Below are 22,574 nucleotides of genomic sequence, written 5' to 3' on the forward strand. Positions count from 1 at the left end.
CAGCCAAAATGCATACCCATCTAGGAAATTCACCTGCCCTCTTTTGTCTTCTTTTTAAAATTTACTAAAATACATGTTTACATTATTGGACCATTTTAAAGTTGTCTTAATAATCCATTTCCCTTAATTATAATTAACTGTGGTGGTGACCATCATTCTCCTCAAAGAAAAAGAGAGAAAGAAGACAAGTATGCATAAGGAGTCTGGCCACATTCCTTTTGAGTTTGCATTGTTAGATATAGGGAATATATATATGACAATGGAAAAAAAGAAAAAATATATTTTCCTTCTAATAAATAAAAATAATTTAAAATGCTAGAGGCTATACATGACTATTTTAGTATGTTCATATATAAATGAAATCATTTTCTTTTCCAAAATACATGGAAGCAATATTCAAGGCAAAGAGAAAGTTCTGTCTACTTTATTTTTCTTGCAATTCTTGCTTATCCTAACGTTTCCACCAGTGATTCAGCATGTAAGAGGAAGAAAAGTCACGTCACCATTTATGAAGTTTGTCAGGCTTTAAAAAAATAGTTCTGGTCTCCTGGGAGTCAACATTCATCTTCAACTTCTCTGATTGGTGGAATCAAGCTGCTTGTGGATTTATATTGGTTGATCTGGTTAGCCATGTGGGTACTCATGGGCTTGATTTGAATGTTTCTGGGATATGCATTATCCGGTTCATCTGTAAACCATTTCTTTTCTGCTAAAGGGCAAAACGGATAGAGAACAAGAAGGAGAAATGAGAAGTTTAATTAGTCCTAGGGCAAAGACTTTGGAAAGTTCATTGAAAAATGCAAAAAAGGTAATTGAGAGAAGCTGACAGTGAGTAATTGGTAAGAGAGACAGTGCAGTGTAGGGAGAACCCAGGAACCTGAAACATACCTCAGCTGCCCGTAGCAAGTGATGAACCAATGGGCTATTGGGACTTGGAGGCACCAGGGGTGGACTTCAGAGAATAAAGAGGGGTTGGAAGACTAACTCTGTCAGTGTTCTCTGGGGTTCCTTTCTTGGCCTAAAAAGCTTTAGTGGCGAGGAGATGGCGAATATAACAAATATTAGGTATGGGCATTGCACCTAAAGAAAGATTTGTGCATCCATTGATTTGAGTGGAAACTGAGGGACATTGTCCCTTCCACAGACTGAGTGATCTAGAATCTTATGCAGGACCTCCTTCTTTGCTTGTACAAGCATACTTAAAGGTATATCTCAATCATACCACTCTTTTGTTTCTTCTGCAGCCAGTTTTGGGGATCTTAAAGTAAGCCCACAGATTTTTGCTGGTCAATGAGGGTGAAAAATCAGAATAGCAACCAATGTTTTCAGAGGCTTTTGAGATGGCTTTAATTTCAAGAAAGAAAACTCTATGTTGCTATAAAGTTATGAAAAGAATTCCTAGTGGCACTATCTTAACTGACTATAATCACCCAAGCTGTCAACAAGGGAGCTTGATGAAGTCTTGGCATTTCATTTCCACCCTAAATCCAGAGATGGCTGAAAGAGAATGCTGAGTCAGGGCATTCAGAGGCTGGGGTGAGGATGAAAATGGCCTAGCATCCTCCTGGCAGTTCAGTGCTATTTCATAAGACTCAGCCCTCATCCCCGCCTCTTTCTACAATTGGAATTTTCTGGGAAATCAGCCATGTGTACAGATACAAAGGGACTGGGGCAAATAGTGCATTCTAACTTGAGAATCATATGCCTCGTTTTAGTAGCTTAGGGAAAGTAAAGAAAAAGGGAAAAAGCTTTCAAGCACACCCACTGCTATAGAGACAATGGCCTCTCCGGCCTTCTTTTCTGCCTATCAGAGCAATTCATAACTGCCTTGTCAGTGGTCCTGGATGAATACGTTAACAAAATTGCTCACCTGGCTTGATCATGATAGAGGAGTGTGTGTGTGTGTGTGTGTGTGTGTGTGTGTGTGTGTCTCCCTGCATGGCTAATGATTTATAGATCCGGTATGTATGGTCAGCTCACAACCACTCTGCTTGTCTCTCTTTGGACCATGCTTCCTCTTGCTGTGTCCAGTGCCCTGAGCCCCCATTGTAGACACCGAGCTGGAGGCAGGACGAGCCTTGGTGAAAGCTCACTCACTAACCTTTGTTCAGCAGCTTGGTTTACACACCCCAGGAAACTTCCTGCCTCTTGGATCATTCTCCATCCCTCTCTCTCCTTCCTGCACTGGCTCTCTCACCTATTATAATTAAGTTCACTTTGATTTGAACAGATTGGACGATACGAATTCATAATGCTACATCCTCACAGTGAAGCTAACTGATTAAGTGCTTTAAATTATTCCCCCTGACAGAATGATAAAGTTACAATCTGTTCTGAGATGATCTACAGCTTGCCAGACTCCTACAGCTTCTTTCTACATTCATTTATCTTTTTGTCAAGCAGAGCTTTTTTTTTCCCTAAGCTTCAATTCCATAGATCTTTTAAAGTCATCAGCACATCTGAATTATTAATGAGGCTGTAGAGGCAAGGTTCCTGATGGGCTGGTTAAAAAAGGTTGTATAGAAATCCGGGACTGTGTACACATCAAAATAATTTCAGCTCCATTTAAAAAAGCATTTAGTTCAAGTGTGACACAGATGAACCATTATACATTTGTGGAAACCAATTTTTTTGTGATCTACGATTAAACTAACCTTTCAGAGAGGAGTAAAGTATGATGGTTATCATGTTTTAAAAGCATTGCCAGGCCGCTGAAACAATTTCAAACTATGACTTTTTCCAATGGTGTATGTATAAAGATGATTTTTAGAAGAGCTGAACCCAGTGTCTGTGCTGTTTGCCTGAGCTGCCCTTGATTTTGGCCACGCCCTTCTGTGGATAGATTTTGCAAAGGGATTTAGTGCTAGGTTGGACATGCCAGGTTGGAAGGGAGAGTGAACTCTACTGATGGAAATGAGTAGGCCTTCTGGGTGAAAGACCTAAGACAGCTGCAATTTGCTGAAATTTTTACAACTGCTGCAGAGAATAATTGTTCAGAATTTAGTCTTTACAGTTCAATTCAAAGTTGGCATCTTGACCTTTCATGGCAGAGAGAATATCCATTTCCTCCTGCTGTCTGTAAGAAAGAGAGCATTATTTCCCCATTTAAGCTTCTTTCTCTCTTTCCTTTTACATTTCTTGCCATAAATATAATCTAAGCAGAGTTCTCCCTGTGTTTTGGCCATTCAGCTTCAACACAAAAAGGAGTTGCGTTAAAGTGTATCCTGGCGACAAGCTGAGGTTTTCGTTATGCCTGAGAAACAGGCTTTTTAATTCGGGTGCCTTGTAAGATGTAAACAGCTGTTTTGTTGGAGACTTGGTTAGATATGATGTTGAAGAAATGGAAATAGATGAATGCTCTGAGCATTTCACTAAAATGTCTGGGGGCAAAGGTGTTTCTCCCAAAGGGCTTGAGAGGAACCACACTTTAACGATTGCCAGTCATTCTGCTCCAATGGAGAGAGCTTTGCTATGAAAATGACACTTTGGTTTATCGAATTGTGCCTTCCAAAGGAGCCGCACCACTGGGTGCCTACAAAATTGGCCTCAAGGAAGAGTACTCAGGGAAGGAATTCACGTGAGTGCTGAAGTGGTCCAGGGTCGATCCAAATCCCTGAGCTGGTCTCCTCTCTCCCTGCCTCATCCCACGAGCCAAAAAGATTTCTGGGGGCTTTATTTTCATCCCTAGGATGAGAAGGGCAATGGATCTGGTTTTGAGGGCCTCCTCCCTGCCAAAGGAAAAGAAATCCATTTGTTAATAAGCTTCTTGAAGATGTGATGCATGATGTCATCACTGTGCATAGACTGTGGCACGTGCCTGAAGTCAGGGAAGGAGTGGCATTTAACAGTCTGTGGCAAGTGATCTGGTAGAACAAGATCAAACCCAGAAGATAACTGCAGAGAGATGTGACACTGCCATTGGGAGGTGTCACCTATCAAGGCCAGCCATGCCATGAGCCATCCACTGCAACCAAGGAGATGGCATAGAGCAGTAGGTTAAGGTCAAGGGGAGATCTGGTTCTCTCACGTACTAGTTGTGTGGCTCCGGGTTGTTACATAATGTATCTTAACTTCAGTTTCTCATCTGTAAAATGGGGCTAATGGACCTTCCTAATGGTGTTGTTTGGATGAAAGGGGCTAGTGTCCATGAAGCACTTATCCACATACATGGTAAGTCAATGTGAACTGTTAAGACTACCAGTATTATTAGTAATATTAGGGGGCATTATAGCATAAAGTTCATGGACTTTAGATTTAAATACCTCTCTGGCACTTCCTGGCTGGGTGACTTTGAACAAACCTGTCCCTTGGATTCTGTATCTTTCACATGGAAATACTAACAGCATCTACATCTGAGGTTATCTCGAGAATTGAATGAGTTAATATACATAAAGTGCTTGGAAGAGTGTCTAGCCCAGGGTAAGCACTTGGTATTTGTTAGTTTTTAGTATAAGGTCAGCATGGATATGAGTACTCTCCGCGCTAAAGGACGGCATAAGGATAGGTGATGCCTTTTGGTGTGATTGCAGATAAACTAGGGTGGAGAACTGAGGTGTATAAACTTGGGTGCTGGCCAGAAGAAAGGGGATTTGGGCAGCAGAGATGATGGAGAAGGGTTCGGTTGGGTAGCCTTCCTTGGGAAGGGGAGGAGAGGCAGGAGTGACACCCTTCAGTGGTCCTTGTGTCTGAAATATTGGCTTTCAACTTGACAGGGGGCCTACCCCACCTGCAAGCCACCTGCGTCTTCCATTGCTACTCTCATCACTGACATTCAAGGTCAGGACTTCGTCCAGCCATGAGGAATCCCACGGGAGTAGGCTACGGCAGGGAAGGGCTTGAGACTTGGGCTGACATAACTGCCTGGGGACCCAGAAGCAGAGCAACAGGCTGCACTGTGACAACAGTCTCTTTGCTGGCTCTGTGGGTTGTCAGTGCTGTGGGATTTGGCCTTTTCACTTAACTACTCTCCAGAGAAGAGAGCATGAAAGGGGAGATGATGATACAGCAAAGGTACTTAGAATAATTGGGCCTTTTCTCGCTGTACCACAAGCTGAAGTTCAGAGAGAAAGGGCTTGAAAGGGAAAGATTCCATTTGGATAGAGATAACAGTTGAGAACCGTAAGAGCTAACAAGGAGCCCAAGCCTTCAAAGGTAACACTGTGTGGTTTCACATCTCACACTTCGGAGAGCTAGTCTGGCCTTCCCCCGCCCCCTGCCTAGCAGACCCCAAGGTGCCAGAGGACCCCACTCACACATACTGCCGCCTTTCCTCTCCATGGGCAAAGTATGGTTACTTCACAGAAATGAAAATTGCACCAGAACCAGAGCAGTTTTTACTTATGAAAACTGTCTCACTCCTTTGCAACTGTCCAGTATGACTCTCTTTGCCCCTTTGAACTGTAAGGCTGATGCTGCCATTCCCTAGGCAGAACAACTGCTCCGTCCTGGCCCTCTTCTGTGGCTTGATCCAGCTGACACCCCAAGGGTGGACTTTTCACTCCTCCCTTTCAGACGGTAGGGGATGATCCCTCTCACCTCCCTATGTGATGGATGTACAATCTCCTGGTGGGAGATAGTCTACCAAGTTAGTGACAGGTGCCCACAGCTACTTCATCACCTTATGACAAAGCAGGGGTGGGCTGAAAGAAGCTGATTGAGACATTGATTTTTTACCCTGTCTTGATTTCCGCAGGCCCTGAAGTTTCTGCACTCTCTTCTTTCTCCTTCAGGAGCCTGTTGCTATAGGAACCTGGCAGGTTGATTTAATTGTCTCTATTGGGATGCAGACACCTTTCGGCTTTTCCCATGCTGAAGAAGAGCCGTCAAAAGGTTCCTCTGGTCATCTGGGATCCTGAGGATGCTGGCGGGAGGCAGAGTCAGTCTCTCCACTCACTGAACTTACGGGGGTGTTCCCCCTTCTCAGAAGCTGTGTATTCAGCTTGAGAAAGTGCCAACAACATGACAGCATTGTGAACCATCTACAGGCATTCCTTGAAATTGGCTAAGATAGGCCAAGGAGGTGAAGATAACTTGTCAAATGATTAAAGGTATAAGAATTTTTAAGGTCAATTCATTTAAAAAATATTTATTGAGCACCTATTGAGAGTAAGGTTCTGGGTCATAACCTGTAATATTCATAATAGAATTTGAAACCTCTCCCAATAATGGTAGAAATCTAACTATAAGGGTCCAAGTTTCTCTTTATCCGTTTGAACTGGCTTCAGGGAGGACCCTGGGTAGCAGATATTAGGGATGTTGATTTCATGATCACCTGAGTGTTGAGGCTGAGAGGGTTTCACTGTGCCTCCTGGCCTATCCACTTACTTAAGGTTCACCCCTTTCAAAGCCTAAAACAAACTGAACTGAATGGCTTACGAACTGCTTCTCTTTTAGAATGGTGCAGATAATTGAGTTTCTAGCTATTGTTCTCTTTAAGTGCACATCCTTTCTCTTCAAAAACTCTTTCGCTTTCCACCCTGACCTACTTGTTTATTTTTGGGGTGGAAAGGGGGAAGAGGAGAGACGTCATATGAAAACCTTGTAAGCCTGCTTCCTAAGAGAACCTGAAAGAAGGATGAGAAGTTTGGGGTCACATGAAAACCCATGGAAGAGATTCTTCATTCAACTGAGGAAAAAACAATATAGTAGTTTGGGCTCATAAAAAATAGAAGTAATAATGATACCTTTTTCATCACTGAATATATCATTAGCCAAGTACAATCAACTCTCAACTGTACGCCTGAAGTCCAGGGAAAATCCCAAAATTTCATCACAAGTCACAGTCTGTTCCCACTCCATTCCCGTCACAAGGTCCTCTCATCAGAGCTGCTAACAGATTGTATAAAAAACATATTTTGGATTTACTTCTCTCTATCTGCCCAGTCTCTGGTTGGGATTTCACAAATGTCTGAAAGGCAGGTGGGAGAAGAGATCCAGGTAATATAGAGACTGAATCATCAAGCCCCAGATGACTGGGTGTGGGCTATTGAGTTGATATATCCAGCTGAACAGCTTTAATTTGGGGGTCACACTGATCCAACTGCAAGGAGACCAATGCTCTTTACCATTAATAACCCTCCTGGTTTAAATTGAAAGGAGGGTAAACTATTGACCAAGAAGCAAGTTTGCCAAGTGGAATAGCTGCAAACGTTTTCCAGAAAAGCTTATCACCTGGCATCATCACTTGATTTAGTCGGTCTTGCCAAGATAAACACAGAAATGTGGACAGACTGATGGGGGACTGGGTTGGAGTGGTGATAATGGGGGGAAGTGGAGGAAGCTGGGTTTCTTGATGGGAAAATGCTTTTGGACTTGGAGCAAGGTACCAAGGTGGGCGGGGAGGCCACGTGCAGATTGAAAGGCAAGCCAGATGGAGAGAAGTTTCCCCCAGATCACCCAACCCCAAACCCAGGAACACCAAAACAAACTCTAAGGGGTCTAGCGGTAGCAGCAGGACAGCCTCATTGCACTGAGCAATTTAGAAAGTGGAGGAAGGTGGAGAAGGAGGAAGGGAAGAGGTGGGGGAGATGGGGAGGAAAAAAAAAGCAAAATAAATAAATAAAACCACAAACAGAACAATAGAAATAAAAATAAACAAACCAATAACAGAATAAAATTTGTAACTCCTTTTTTTTTTTTTAATTTCACAAAAGTTTTCACAAGGACAACGTTATAGAAGAAAACCCCCAGCAGTGGCTAGGTCATGCAGAACCAGTAATTGTCATACCTTGGCCCATTCTATTCATCCTTGTTGCACTTTAGAGAGAGAAGTAAGCTATGTGAGTTTTACAATGCTTTTAAACTGTCATATTTCCTGTTGAGCACTTTAACTGGCACATTCTTATAGTTATAAATGTTCTGAGGGCATAACTTTATAACCTCCTTTGCAAAGAACGCATGAAGAGCTCTTCATGATCCAAAACTAGGGGATATGTGTGTGTGTATGTGTGTGTGTGTATATATATACACACACACATATATCTGTATATATGTGTATATATATAGTTATATATAAAAAGATAGTTATACGTAATATATAAATCAATATATATAGGGACAAAAATAATTTGAAAAAAGTCTTCCACTCATAGGGCTTTTTAATATACATGTATACAATGATTCCCCACCCCAATACCGATTGCAACACTGCACTGCTCTGTCTTGGGTGTGGGGACGGATGTTCTGACGGAGCCTCACCATTTTGTCAGTAAAAGTGCTTGTCAATTCACACAGCAAGCAAATCTCCAAAACTATCATGCTTGGGGGGACAGGGAATCCAAAATCTAAACCCAAAACATTCACCATAAAAACACCTTTTTAGAGATGGTTACAGCTGTGACATTTTTCTCCTCCCCTCCACCCTATGCTGTTTGATGGAATTTGTTTTCAAGTAAACATTTCAAATAGGTGTATAGCAGCCCAGGGCTAGTCCACCCATACAAGAATTTGGTCATGGTGGAGTTGGCCGATTTTTAAGAACTACTGTACTGCCTAAAGCATGATTTGCATGCATAGAATATCTGACAACTGTATATTGAAAAGAGGGTTATTTTTCTACCTTTTCCCTCATGCTTACTAACTTTAAAAAAAAGAAAGAAAGAAAATGAAAGAAAAAATAATTATACCAAAATGTGTCTGGCTCACTGTTGCACTCTTTTTTCTTCTCTCCCATCTGGTAATGACAAGGGGGTCATTCTCTATTACTGTCATTCACCTGCCTAAGTGGATTGGCTACGTTAAAGAAATTGATGATGAGGAATTTTTCCCACCAGCTTTCTGCTTTGGGACGGCCAGCATCATGCAGCTGTGCCAACAGCTGAAGGTAGTAGCTGGCTTTTGTCTTTGTTGAGTCAACTGTGGCTTGATCCTCCTACATTCTGATTTATTTAGCGTGTCGGCTCCTAGAAAAACATGATCTGCCGCTGGGTTTATCTTCCTCTCTCTACCGTGGCCCCAGCCCTTGCTCCTCGCTAGCATTGGGGCCCTAACTAATCAAACAAAGGGGAGTAAAAAGGTCCCCTGAGAATGTGTGGAAAAATACTTGCTCTTTCCTGAGCGTTATTTATTCTGTACATAAGGTAAGTAATTCACCTTTTAAAAGATGTAAAAGTCCCAGGAAGGCAGTTTTTAATGACTTACATCTGATATTTATGATACATATGGCTTTTCATCCCAAATGTCAAAAGTGAGAGGAAAAAACAGCTATTCATATGGCAGCATAAGGAGACAGAATAACAATTTAATATGCAATCAAACCTCTTTTCACTTAAATAAAATGACTAGCATTTGATACTTCCACGAAGGGAACTATTCTTTCCTCCACAGTAAGGGAAGAAATGTTCATATGAACTCCCAAAGGAAGCTAGCTCTGGGACAAAAGGCCTTGGTGAGTAACTAAAAAAATCTCCAATGTTCTAACAAGCAGGTGCTTCATCATCTACACAAATGGCAAAAGCCTTTCAAATGCTTCGCGATATTTCGGCCCAGAGAGTGGAAAAAACCAATATGTTTTGGTTGCTTGTTTCAAATAAACGTGTGTATATATTATTGTGTGTATATATAAAAAAAAAGAAAAACAAGAGAAAGAAAGAAAAACAACAACAACAAAAAGAAAACCCAAAGCACCCTGATAATCCTTAAACATCAGAATAAACTTTTCTTCTACATTAACTAAACTTGCTTTGCATAACGGATGTGGATCACAAGCGCTCCCTTCTTATCTGTGAACTCATTCCTGCAGTGAGCTATTTATGTCTGGAGCATGCCTTAGGGTTATTTTTCCCCTAGAATCATAAATAACTTTTGGTCCGTCTGCTTATTTGCTGTTGTGCTCAAGGGTTTTATGGTGGTGGAATAAAAATGACAACCACATGCACGCTATCATACATATGCAAATATGTGTAAAGAAAAGGGGGGGACTACAGGGGAAAATGGGGAAAGTTACTGTTGGAAACACCCACTGGGAAAATGAGTGGCAGATACAGTTTCACACACGGAGGCAGTGGATACACATATCAGAGCCGCTCTTCCTGCACGTACTTCTGTTTGTCTCGGGACTCCCGGGACTTGGGCCGGTTCTGTCGGTTTGCTGTGGATGGGATGGAGTGAACGGAGGAGCTCTTCTTGCTGGAGGACTGGGACGAGTGGGAGGAATGGGAGAGGCTGGCCCGGGACTGGCCGGCGTTGTGGTCAAACTGCATTAAGCAGAAGATCAGGTCCGTCGGCACGAGCTCAAACTCGTACGGGGGGTTGGTGATGACATACCTGGACGCGGAGAGCAAAGAGGTCATAGAATGAGGATAACTCGGTGGAGGTTTCACCTCTGAACCAAACCAGGTCTACCCGAGGATCTGGGAGATGGACTTCCAGCTGGTCCAAGGCCTTAAACAGTATCTTCCAAGTGGAACAAACTCTTCCTCTGTTTAGCTCAACAGAGGAAGTCAGCCATGAGCCCTGGCAGAGATGCTGAATTAGCTCCAGTCATGGGAGAACCAAACGGTACTTCCTGTGGTCTACGTACCCCTTTCAATACAATATCAAGTTCCCTTCTGATCCTGAGTGGCCTGAGGGCATGCAGGAGGTTTCCAGGATTGCACTGCATCTCTCATTCTAGAATGTTCTCACAATCTCAGACATATGTCACAGGATCTTTGTTTACCATGATCTAGCAAAATCTTAATCCTCCCTCCCTCTTTATCGTTTAAAAATCAACCTTGGTAGAGGATTTCACTTAATGGAAGAATATAAAACACTTCCCTGCCTATGTGTCCCTCAGGCTTTAGCTGTTCTCCTCAATTTGATCATGTTTTTCCCTGGTTAACACTAGACATAACTAAAAATCACTTTGTTTCATTTCTAGCAGGGGATTTCAAAATTGTGGTCCTCAGGCCAGACATATCAGCATCATCTGGGAACTTCCTAAAAATGCAAATTCTTTTTTTTTTATTGAAGTATAGTTGACTTACAATGTTGTGTTAGTTTCAGGTGTACAGCAAAGTGATTCAGCTCTCTCTCTCTCTCTCTATATATATATATATATATACATATATATGTTCTTTTTCAGATTCTTTTCCATTACAGGTTATTACAAGGTACTGAATATAGTTCCCTGTGCTATACAGTAGGTCCTTGCTGTTAAAATGCAAATTCTTAAGCAACCCCACCCAAGACCTACTGAGTCAGACACTCTGAGCGTGGGGTCCAGCAATTTGTGTTTTAACAAGCTTTACAGATGATTCTCATGTTCACCTAACTTTGAGAACTCACTGGTGTACAGTAATTATGCTCAACTCCAGCTCAACTGTAATCTCTGGGCATTAAAACTACATATTTTCATTCCATACCAGTTAAGTCAGAGTCATCAGACTACTTTTTAAAAGTACCTGCAGTGATTCTACTATGCAAGCAGGTCTGAGAGACACTCATCTCTATGGCATTGTTTCCTGGGGTATATTACATGAACACACTGATTTTGGCAATTCTAGGATGTACTTTTAGTTTTAGGCTGCTATGAATGTACTTTAATGTATATTAGAAAAATATAGCTAGCATTTATGAAATGTTATTATTTTTCTGCTTCAGGTAATAATATATAGTTTTCTTTAAAATACATATATAAAAGTAAGTCAATTGAAAAATACATTAAGTAAAAAGATAGGTATCTATGAAAAAGAACATATATATATATATACACACACACACACACACACACATTACTGAATCACTTTGCTGTACACCTGAAGTTAACACAACATTGCAAATCAACTATACTTCAATAAAAAAATTATATATATATAGGTGTCTAAGACGCGGCGAAGGAACCATTTACCTTAAACAGTAGCAATATGAAATATTTCTATATTAGGTACCAACAGAATTATCCCAGTAGCAGGAGTGTGGAGGACATGCTTGCCTTCAGACTTCTGTAATTAGGTGATGGATGGAACTATCCCATAAAACTTGAATTTTTCCCACAATGTCTTTATATCTGCTATTAGTAACTAAAGAAAAAAGCTTCCCACAACCAACAAACTCAGTGACGGATTTAATGTGGGCAGAGTAATTTGCACGTTGAGAGTGTGTATGTAGACCTTTGCCCTCGTTGTGGGGGACAGGAGAGGGCATTTATGTCTCTGCCTTGCGGGTGGGAGTGGAAACATACTCACCTCTTCGTGCATTGGCTGGGGGTGCTGAGGTGAGCATCTCTCAGCCGATAAATTCCAAAACAAAGCATATTATATGTTTTCAGAGCTTTGCAGAACAGATCACCATAACAACCACCATCCTGGGAGTCAACAAAAGAACAGAGAGAAAAAGCATTTTTATTTGCCTGAAAGGAGAGGTCCCGGGGAGAAAAGGGCTTTTTAATGAAAGCTCATTTCAGTGTCTCCTGAGTCGGAGGGTCTGTACCAAGGAACCGTAGCTGAAGAAGTTAGTGTGGTTTACAGCTTACACCTCAATACCGGTGATTTTTGGGGATCAGATAATAATGGGTTTTCCTCTGGTTCTCTCTAGTTTTCCATCTGCAGCGATGAGAGCTCCAAGGAGATGGGGCCTCTCCTTATTTTATTTTATTTTATTTTATTTTTTTGCGGTATGTGGGCCTCTCACTGTTGTGGCCTCTCCCGTTGCGGGGCACAGGCTCCGGATGCGCAGGCTCAGCAGCCATGGCTCACGGGCCCAGACGCTCCGCGGCATGTGGGATCTTCCCAGACCGGTGCACGAACCCGTGTCCCCTGCATCGGCAGGCGGACTCTCAACCACTGCGCCACCAGGGAGGCCCCTCTCCTTATTTTAAATGATGGTATAAGCTTGAAGGTCTCAGATGTCTGTTCAGCTGAGGAGAAGAAACCAGCTCTGCAAAATGGTGATGCTGTTTAGCCCCAGCTCAGCTGTAATCACTGTGATCTGACCGTGTTGTCAAAACTGCTCGAGTGATAATGAAAATCACTGCCAGGAGAAAAGACCCTACCAGGTACTATGGTGACAGACTCTTTCAGAGAAGGACTGTGTGAAAAGCACAATTTACAGACCTCAGAGATGGCAAGGGTGGAAGGGAATGTGTTTCCCCAGGAGCTGGAGGTCTGCAGGCTGAATAACTGGGATTCACAGTTCTAATCAGTTCACAGTCACCTTCCAAGGGTCTGGGGCCTGATGCGGAATGTGAAAGCAAACTCATTCACTCAGAAATGCTGGCTTCATGCAGCCAGTTGGCTTCAGGTAGATATTATTATAGGAAGGGCACCAAAGGCTGACTTCACTGGGAATAAAGTGACTGCATCTGTCCTTCCTGTTACTGAAATTTTCAGATGGGCATCACATTAGAGAACACAAAAGGAGCCAGATCTTATCATTATTTAAAGTCTTTATTCTTTTAAAGTGTATCAATGAGTAAATGATGATGAAAAGAGCCACTAGCTATGGAGGTGGCCTTTTAAAAAAGCCCAGTCTAGCACAGATCCCTGCCCATAACCAAACTAAAATATAGTGTAAGTTTCAGAAGAAATGGAGAAAGTGACCCTTTCCTTGGCTCCTTTTCTACTATTTGGACTTTCTGGGTGGCACTATTTTTTGTACAATGGGTTTACTGGCTCCCAAGACTGGTGGCTCCAGCCCTTGAATGCATCCATGGAGTTGGGCTGGGAATAAGGGTCAAGACTGCATACTTGTGCCAGAGTGCTTGAGCCAGGCTGGTGCGTGGAACCCAAAGGGAGGCATGGGTCCCTCTGCAGCAGCAGGGGCATGGGGGAGGGTGACTGGGCCCAGCCTCAGAATTAATAGCCCACGAGGAGTTTTAAAAACCACTGATGGTTGTACTCAGCCCCCAGGATTCTGGGCATGACCCCAGCACTGGTGGTTTTCAGAACACCGTAGCTTATTATGTGCACATGGACCCGCTGGCCAAACCAACAGCATCTCATGTGGATTCTTTAATGTCTCTAATTCCAGACCGAGGTCACCTAATTCTGAGGCTGGACCCATTCACTCTCCCCCACGCCCCCGCTGCTGCAGAGGTGACTGATGTCTCCCTCTGGGTTGCACACACCAGCCTGGTTTAGGCACTCTGGCAGGCCTATTAACGTGCAGTTGGGGTTAAGTAGCCCTGAGTCATGCTAAGACCTGTAGAAAAGGCTCCCAGCCTTGGCTGCATTTGGAACCCGCCCCCCCACCCCATGCCTCCCATCTGTGGCAGAAGGTACCTGAGGGGAGTCAGTAAGCCCACAGGCTCTGAAGCCAGGATCCCTAGTGCAAATTCCTTATAGGGCCAGTCCTCAGTCTCTCTGAGCCCCTTTCCTTAAAGCGTCTGATAAGGGAACCTACGTCAAAGGGTCACCATGGGGACTAAAATGAATGAATACATGTAAAGCCCAGTGCCTGCTTCACAGTAAGCCATAAGCATCACCTCTTACAGTTCTTTTCCTGTAGAAAGTAGCAAAGGCGGAGACCTAGCTTGTCAACTGTCTGACACATTTGGATCCCTTCATTCCCAAACAGCCAGCTCAGGTGCCCTCTTCCCCCTGAACTCACCCCCAGGTCCGCAAAGGGCCCGTCCAGCAGTGCTAACTGGGCCACGCGGCAGCGGTCCCTATTGGCCAGCGTCTGGGGGGTGCTGTAGCCCCCGCGCAGTGCATTCTCCTCGGCAATCAGAGCCTCCAGCTCCGGCGTGGCTCCTCCGGTCACCAGGGTCCGTATCAGGGTGAGGATGTTGTCATTGAAGTATGTCTGGGAAGAGAACGGGGAGGTTCCTTTAAGCAAACATCCTAAAGTCATGACAACCGACATTCAAATTACAACTTTCCTTGATATCTCCTGTTTAAAGTTCTGGCCTGTCTCTTCAAATAATTTTATGTGGGAAGTGAAAAGACAGCAGCCTCCAATTATTCAATTCTTTTCTCTCCTACTTGGTTCTGCCACGAGAACCTGACTTTTGAAAACTGATTCAGGGGATTTTTATTTAAGGGCTAACGTCAAAATGGTTGGTGTTTATCATAATCCGTGCTAATTGGGATGTAAATATGGCTTCCTCTCCTTCTTGCTCAGGGACCTTGGGTGTGTGTAAGAAAATGCAGCCCGACCCAGGCAGGACGGCCTCTGAGCTCCTGTAACCCACGTGCCAGGAAGCTGCCTCTTCCAACAATGGCAGAACTTCTCTCTCGGTTGGAACGAGATGCCAAGAGCATCATTAAGGCCACGCGTTCAACAATTTTATCACATGCTTTGATAACAGGCTAAACCAGAAGTCTCTGTCAATTAAATATGCCAGATCAATTTATGACAAGGTGGATCCCCTGGTGTTTTTGCTTTTACGTAACCTCAGTGGTCTGAGGTGAATATAGCTTATTAAAGAAGTTTCCCTCTACACGTGTACATTTGTCTCACATCTGAAACATAACAGGTCTGTCAGGAACAAGACAATGGGAGCTTTAAAAATTTAATAGGATGTCAAATAAAAGAGCTCAAAAAGACATTTGTCACACAGCCTAATTTGAGAAAAATGTCAGTTAAGGGTCTGTTTTCCATTTTCCAGTGTAAGAAGAAATCAAACAGGCTAAATAATATCAAGCCAAAGTTTGCCTGTGGCTTTTGAGGATGGATGGACCTTTGGGAGCAGGTTAGGCAAGACAGCTGCATTTTAACTTCAGCAGTTTTTTGGACAGTTCACCTGGCAAAAATCTAGTGGGGTAAGGATGAGTTCTCTCCTGCTTGGCCATCACTAGGCCTAGGTCTTGGGGGAGGTTGCCTAATCATTCTGGGCTTTGATTTTCTCATCCGTAAAATAAGCACTGTCATTAAGATCAAGTTTATATGCAAAGAATTCCATGAGGACTTCTGAGTTAAGATTATAGCTGCTAGCCAGGCCGGAATCACTTTCCTCACTGAAATACTCACAAAAATACCCAAAGTGATACAAAATTTCAATAGCAAAGGAAACTAGGAGTGTGAGTCAGAACCAGTCAGACCCTAAGGAGAATGTATCATCTACCAGAGCTCAGATATGCCCTGGGGCAGAGAAGCAGAAGAAGAACAAGTAAGGGAGGAAATGTTGCCGGCGCGGTTAAGGGGTGAGAGGCAGGCTGGAGGTTTAACGCTGACCTCACCACTTAGTAGCTGCGTGACTTTGGAAAATTATTTCTCATTTTTGTGCCTCAGTGTCATGATCTGTAAAATATAATAGGGTGGTTATAAGGACTATATAGCCAATATGTGCGAGGCACTTAGAAAAGTGCTTCGTGAACAGGAAGCACTGAGAAATACTTTCTGGCCTGATATCAGAGACTCAGGCCTTTGCTGAGGAGAGGTCAACCCATTCCCAATCTTCCCTTTTAAAAAATCTTTTCTGGGTTTTCTGGGTGGGTTGGTGGTGGCAGGGAGAGGGGGGTGGTACAAACCAAGGCCATTGATTTTACCCTTGAATCTGCACTTCTCAGGCTGCCTCCATGACAAGACCCCATTTAGACTGAGCAAAGGCCCCGTGAGGGTCAAGGGGGACTGCATCCTGGACTGTGACAGCCTCCACAGGACTGGCCACCACAGGGGAACTCTGGTGGACGCTGGTTCAGGGCACATGTAAAAACATTTCCCAAAGTCTTCGGAGGTAAATCCCCTTCCCTATAGTCCAACAGCCCATCATCAGAAGCAGAAGACCACCCCCCGACCCCAGCTCTGCAGCACATTAAATGAAGGAGTGCTGGACATAGAACTGTGACAAAGGCTTTTGTGCTATAATTACCCTTCTAGATCAACACCCAGGGAGGAGTCCACTGGCATGAAATGTGGACGGCAGAACATTCACGACCTCGTACACTGAAAAACAGACCTCTCCTTGCTCCGATGTACAGAGAGAAAGAAAGAGCCAATATAAATATTTTTAAAAAGGGAGCAACAGCATTTAAGATATAAAGGAAAAGCATCCTTTTGATTGGTTAAATAGTTACTGGAAGATGTAAAAAAAATTTAGGAAGCATTTGTTTTAGAATCAAAATCAATTTAAAAAAAATATAGAGTATCTATAACAAGTAAAAGATCAGATGGTAAGAAAGCTGACTTCATACAACTTATTCAATTATTTTTAAATGTAAGATATTGAAATTAAAATGAACGTAATAAAAAATGGTTAAAAAGAATCCAATGTTTTTTCATGATAAACACACTCAACAAACTAGTAGTGAAAGGGAATTTCCTCAACCTGATAAAGGGCATATATTAAAACCCCACAGCTAACATCAGACTTATTGGTGAAAGGCTGGATGCTTTCTTTTTAGATCAGGAACAAGACCAGGAAGCCAACTCTCACTGCTTCTATTCAACATAGCACTAGAGGTCTTAGCCAGGGCTAGAAAGAAATAAAGTTATCCATAACAAAAAGGAAGATGTAAAACTATCTCTATCCACAGAAGACATGATCTCGTAAATAGAAAATCGTAAAGAATCCACTAAAATGATATTATAGGTAATAAATGAGTTCAGCAAGTTTTCAGGATACAAAAAACAATACACAAAAATCATTTGTGTATCTATGTACTTGCAATGAACAATATAAGAATGAAATTAAGACAATTAAATTAAAACAATTCTCATTATAATAGTTTCACAAAGAATAGAATACTTAGGAATAAAGTTAGGAGGTTCAAGATTGGTACACTAGAAACTACAAAATATTGTTGAAATAAATTAAAGAAAATCTAAATAAATGGAAAGACATCTCAACTTCATGGACTGGAAGACTTAGCATTTTTAAGATGGCAATACTCCCCCAAACAATCTACAGATTCAATGCAATGACTATCAAAACCCCAAAGACCATTTTTATTGAAATGGAAAAACTGATTTTAAAATTCATGTGAAATTGCAAGCACCCCCCAAATAACCAAACCATCCTGAAAAGGAAAAACAAAGTTGGAGGACTCACACTTCCTGATTTTAAAATATACCACAAAGCTACTATAATCAAGAGAGTATGTTATTGCCGTAAGGATAGACATGGACTATTGGAATCAAATTGAGAGTCCAGAAATAAACTCATACACTGTGTATCAACTGATTTTCAACAAAGGTGCCAAGACCATTCTACAGAGAAAGAATATAGTCTCTTAAACAAATGTTGCTACCACAACTGGGTATCCACATTCAGAAGAATAAATTTGGACCCCTACCTCACACCATATGCAAAAATTAATTCAAAATGGATCAAAGACCTAAATATAAAAGGTTAAACTATAAAACACTTAGAAGAAAACATAAAGGTAACTCATTATGAACTTTGATTTGAAAACTGATTCTTAAATATGACACCCAAAGCATAGGCAACAAAAGAAAAAATATATGTAAATTAAACTTCATCAAGGGCTTCCCTGGTGGCGCAGTGGTTGAGAGTCCGCCTGCCGATGCAGGGGACATGGGTTCGTGCCCCAGTCCGGGAAGATCCCACATGCCGTGGAGTGGCTGGGCCCATGAGCCATGGCCGCTGAGCCTGCGCGTCCGGAGCCTGTGCTCCACAACGGGAGAGGCCACAACAGTGAGAGGCCCGTGTACCGCAAAAAAAAAAAAAAAAAAAAAAAAAAACTTCATCAAAATTGAGAATTGTTTGTGCACAAAGTACACTATCCAGAAAGTGAAAAGAAACCCTACAGAGTGAGAGAAAATATTTGCAAACCATATATCCCATAAGGGTCTAGTATCCAAATATATATTAAAAAATCTTGCAACACAAGAACATAAAGACTCAAATTTAAAAATGGACAAAATGCTTGAATAAACATTTCTCTGAAAAAGATATACAAATGTTAAACAAACAAATGAAAAGATGCTTAACATCACTAGTCATCAGGGAAATGCAAATCAAAACCTCAATAAGGTACCTCTTCACACCCACTAGGATGGCTAAAATAAAAAAGAAAGATCATAACAAGAGTTGGTGAGGATGTGGAGAAATTAGAACCCTAACACAATGCTGGTGGGAATATAAAATGATGCAGCCACTTAGGGAAACAGTTTGGCAGTTCCTCATATGGTTAAACAAGTTACCATATAACCCAGTAATTCTGCTCCTATGTATATACCCAAGAGAAATGAAAAAATATGTCCATATGAAAACTTGTACATGGATGTTTATAGCAGCATTATTCATAATGCTAAAATGTAGAAATAATCCAAATGTCCATCACCTAATGAATGCACAAACAAAATGTGTTATATCCATGCATGATCATTAGGCCGTAAAAAGGTATGGAGTACTAATACATGCTCCAACATGGATGAACCTTCCAAACATTATGCTAAGTAAAAGAAGCCAGTCACAAAAGACTACATATTATATGATTCCACTTATCTAAAATGTCCAGAAGAGGCAAATCTATAAAGATACTCAGTAGATTAATGTTGCTTAGGGCTGGGGGGAAGGAGACAGAGGGGTAGTGGGGATAGCTAAAGGATATGGAGTTTCTTTTTGAGCCAATGAAAATGTTCTAAAATCTACTGTGGTGATGGCTGTACGTATCTGCGATTATAGTAGAAAACACTGACTTGTACACTTTAAATGGGTGAATTGCATGATGTTAACGATAGCTCAATAAAGGTGTTTTTTAAAAAGAGTTAAAAGGTAACTAAACTTGTAATGGCCAGATTTTTATCTGTTAAGAAGCAGTAATTAAAAATACTGTATTGTACACTGAAAAATGTGTTAAATGGGTAGATCTCAAATTAAGTGTTCCTACCACAATAAAAAAAAAGCAATAAGCTGTAGAACTGAAAATCACACATACACACACAAAAAAATGTGGAATTAAAACTAAGAAAATCACCTGAACAACTACATAGAGAAATGTGTAGAGATTTCCTTCCTTCCTTTCCCTTCCTTTCTTTCTTTCTTTCTTTTTTTTTTTTTTTTTTAATGAGAATGCTGGTTGAGGAAAGACAACAGAGGTCAAATTGATAAATAGCAAGTGTTCACAAATGAAAGTTGTAAACAAAATTCAAACAGGTAAAAATGAGCAAGCAAGCAAGGAAACAAATGAATACAACCTGTCCTGAGCTGAAGAATGAACTGAGGATGAGGATGAAGATGGTTCACCGAGTGAATGCAGCCAACACCTAGACCTGTACTAGATGAACATTTGAATTTAAAATAGTAAAGGAAAAAAGTGACCTAACACAATGCTGTTAGGAAAAAAAAAAATGTACAAGATCAGGTTAGCCAGAGACTTATCTAGGAAAGAGCTATATCAACTGAGTTTTGAAAGGACACATTTATTCCAAGAATTCTACACATAGCTAAACTGTTGATCATCTGTGAAATCAATAGAAATATTTTTTCTCTAGGTACCTAAGCATTTATGGATTTACTTCATTTAAAAAATACTCGGAAACAAAATCATCTTCCTTCAAGATCTTTTTAAACTTTTAAAAATTAAAAAATGAGCAAATTTTGTTTAAAAATACTGGGCTTCCCTGGTGGTGCAGTGGTTGAGAGTCCGCCTGCTGATGCAGGGGACACGGGTTCGTGCCCTGGTCCGGGAAGATCCCACATGCCGCGGAGCGACTGGGCCCGTGAGTCATGGCTGCTGAGTCTGCGCGTCCAGAGCCTGTGCGTCCGGAGCCTGTGCTCCGTAACGGGAGAGGCCACAACAGTGAGAGGCCCACGTACGGCAAAAAAAAAAAAAAAAAAATACTGGTGAAATATATTAAAACATGGAATTTAATAAAGGATATGTTACTACAAAACTGAAGGCAAATGTCAAAAGTAATTCTTGAAAGAAAAAATATGACATAAAATTATCTATTAATACAGTAATATTAAATTATTTTTAAAAGTCAGAAAAATGAGGTAGGAGAAAGAGGATGAAAGTTAAGACATGTACATTCCCTGATCTTATAGAGGGAGGAATCAAGAGCTACTACATTTTTCTAGATAATAATACTAAGAAAATATAGTTTCAAGTATATTTATAGAGTGTCTGGTAACCACTAACTAGAGTTAAAAATAGAATGTATAATTTTCACATCACTAGAGAAAAGAAGCATACAAAATACAGACCATGTACCCAAAGACAGATAAAGACACAATTATAGAATCATAAAGCATAATGCAAAATTTTAGCATTGTAGGTTATATAACTAAACATAAATGAGCTAAATGATTTGATAAAAGGGCAAAGATTCTCAAACTTGTTCAAAAACCAAAATCAAACTCTGGTGTCTCAGAGATAAAGAGGAAAAAACAAAACAAAACAGGCAAAGAAAAGTATATTTAAAGGGAAAAATTTTAAATATTATGTTAAGCGACTTAACTCTATTTTCATAATTAAAATTTATAATAAATATATAACATATTTATGGAGAAAATATTATAACTGAAATATAGACAGCAAAATGAATTAGCCATTATAGCAAATTAAACATGGACTGAGAGTCATATGTAAAATTGATATGTGAAATATCATTGTATTTCTTGTTTTCACAGCTCAAAGAGACCAAAATATAAGGAAATGAAGGATGTAATAAGGGTATTTAGTAGATTTGTGCTAAACTTCATAACATTTTAGATAGCATCCAAACAATAATTACAAAGTATGATCGATGGCCCAAAGTATAAAATCTCAATATATATAATAAAGTATAAGCTGTATGGTCTATATTTAAAAAATAAATAGAGTAGTAGGTACAAAAGTAAATATCCCAACACTTCCAAGTTTTTTTTTTAAAGTATCCTAAATAACTGTGGGTCAAGATGGAAATCAAACTCAGAATACAAAGTATTAAAAATTAAAGATTGTTTGAAAATGACATATAAAAATGTCATGGATCGAGGCCAAAGCTACAGAGACAAATTCAGAGCCTTAAATGCTTTTATTATTAAATATGAAAGAATTTCAGCAAATAATTCTAAGTATTAAAAGAATTTTTTGTTATTCTTTTTTATCTTAGAAAAACAGAAGGATGAAATAATAAAGCAACAATTAATGAAATAGCAAGAGGATATTTAGTGAGTTTAGTGAGTTGATATGTTTTTAAACTTGATAAAATTATGCTAAATTTCCTCTGGAAACAGTTTATAAAAATGTCCTCTGAGATATTATAATAAATATTAAAGATTTTATAACTAAACATTGTAGGCAATATTAAAAATTAGAAGATCAACCAGAATGAATTGAAAAACAGGGCCTTGGGCCAAATCCTGACTGCCACCTGTTTTTTTTTTAAATAAAGTTTTATTGAGACCCAGACATGCCCATTTGTTTACTAAAATACTTTCAGCTTTTATGCTAAAATGGCAGAATTGAGTAGTTTCAACAGAGTCTGTACGGCTCTCAAAAGCCTAAAATATTCACCATCTGGCCCTTTACAAAAAAGTTTGCTGTTTCATTTCTTAATATGATAAGGTAAGCATAATGCACCATGGAGAAGGGATGTTTACTCAACAAATGATTTAGGGGAAATTGGTTATCTGGAAAAAAATTGTTTTCAACAATATGGTAATGATTAAATAAATAATGATACACTTATGTGACTTACATTGTACAGGTATTAATATTATGCTTTCAGAGCATGTTATGTTACATGACATAACATTAAAATAT

General features: G+C 40.6%; 1 protein-coding gene across 20 annotated transcripts in view; it reads right to left on the reverse strand.

Annotated features, from left to right (window-relative positions):
• Window positions 1-554: 554 nt before the first annotated feature.
• The window catches only part of KCNMA1 (potassium calcium-activated channel subfamily M alpha 1), a gene marked incomplete at both ends in the record, with an annotated part of 758,887 nt that continues 736,867 nt past the window's right edge, over window positions 555-22,574 (reverse strand). For 9 of the 20 annotated variants that reach the window (XM_079697903.1, XM_079697898.1, XM_079697899.1 and 6 more), the window contains 4 exons: window positions 685-709; window positions 10,039-10,263; window positions 12,165-12,283; window positions 14,527-14,721. In XM_079697903.1, coding sequence (XP_079554029.1) covers window positions 685-709; window positions 10,039-10,263; window positions 12,165-12,283; window positions 14,527-14,721 — 564 coding nt within the window. Of the gene's footprint in view, window positions 710-7,726; window positions 7,756-10,013; window positions 10,264-12,164; window positions 12,284-14,526; window positions 14,722-22,574 lie in introns of those variants that run through there. The other 11 variants (XM_079697900.1, XM_079697892.1, XM_079697906.1 and 8 more) reach the window with 3 other exon arrangements.

Source organism: Hyperoodon ampullatus (assembly GCF_949752795.1).
Source record: "Hyperoodon ampullatus genome assembly, chromosome: 1".
Classification (NCBI taxonomy): domain Eukaryota; kingdom Metazoa; phylum Chordata; class Mammalia; order Artiodactyla; family Ziphiidae; genus Hyperoodon; species Hyperoodon ampullatus.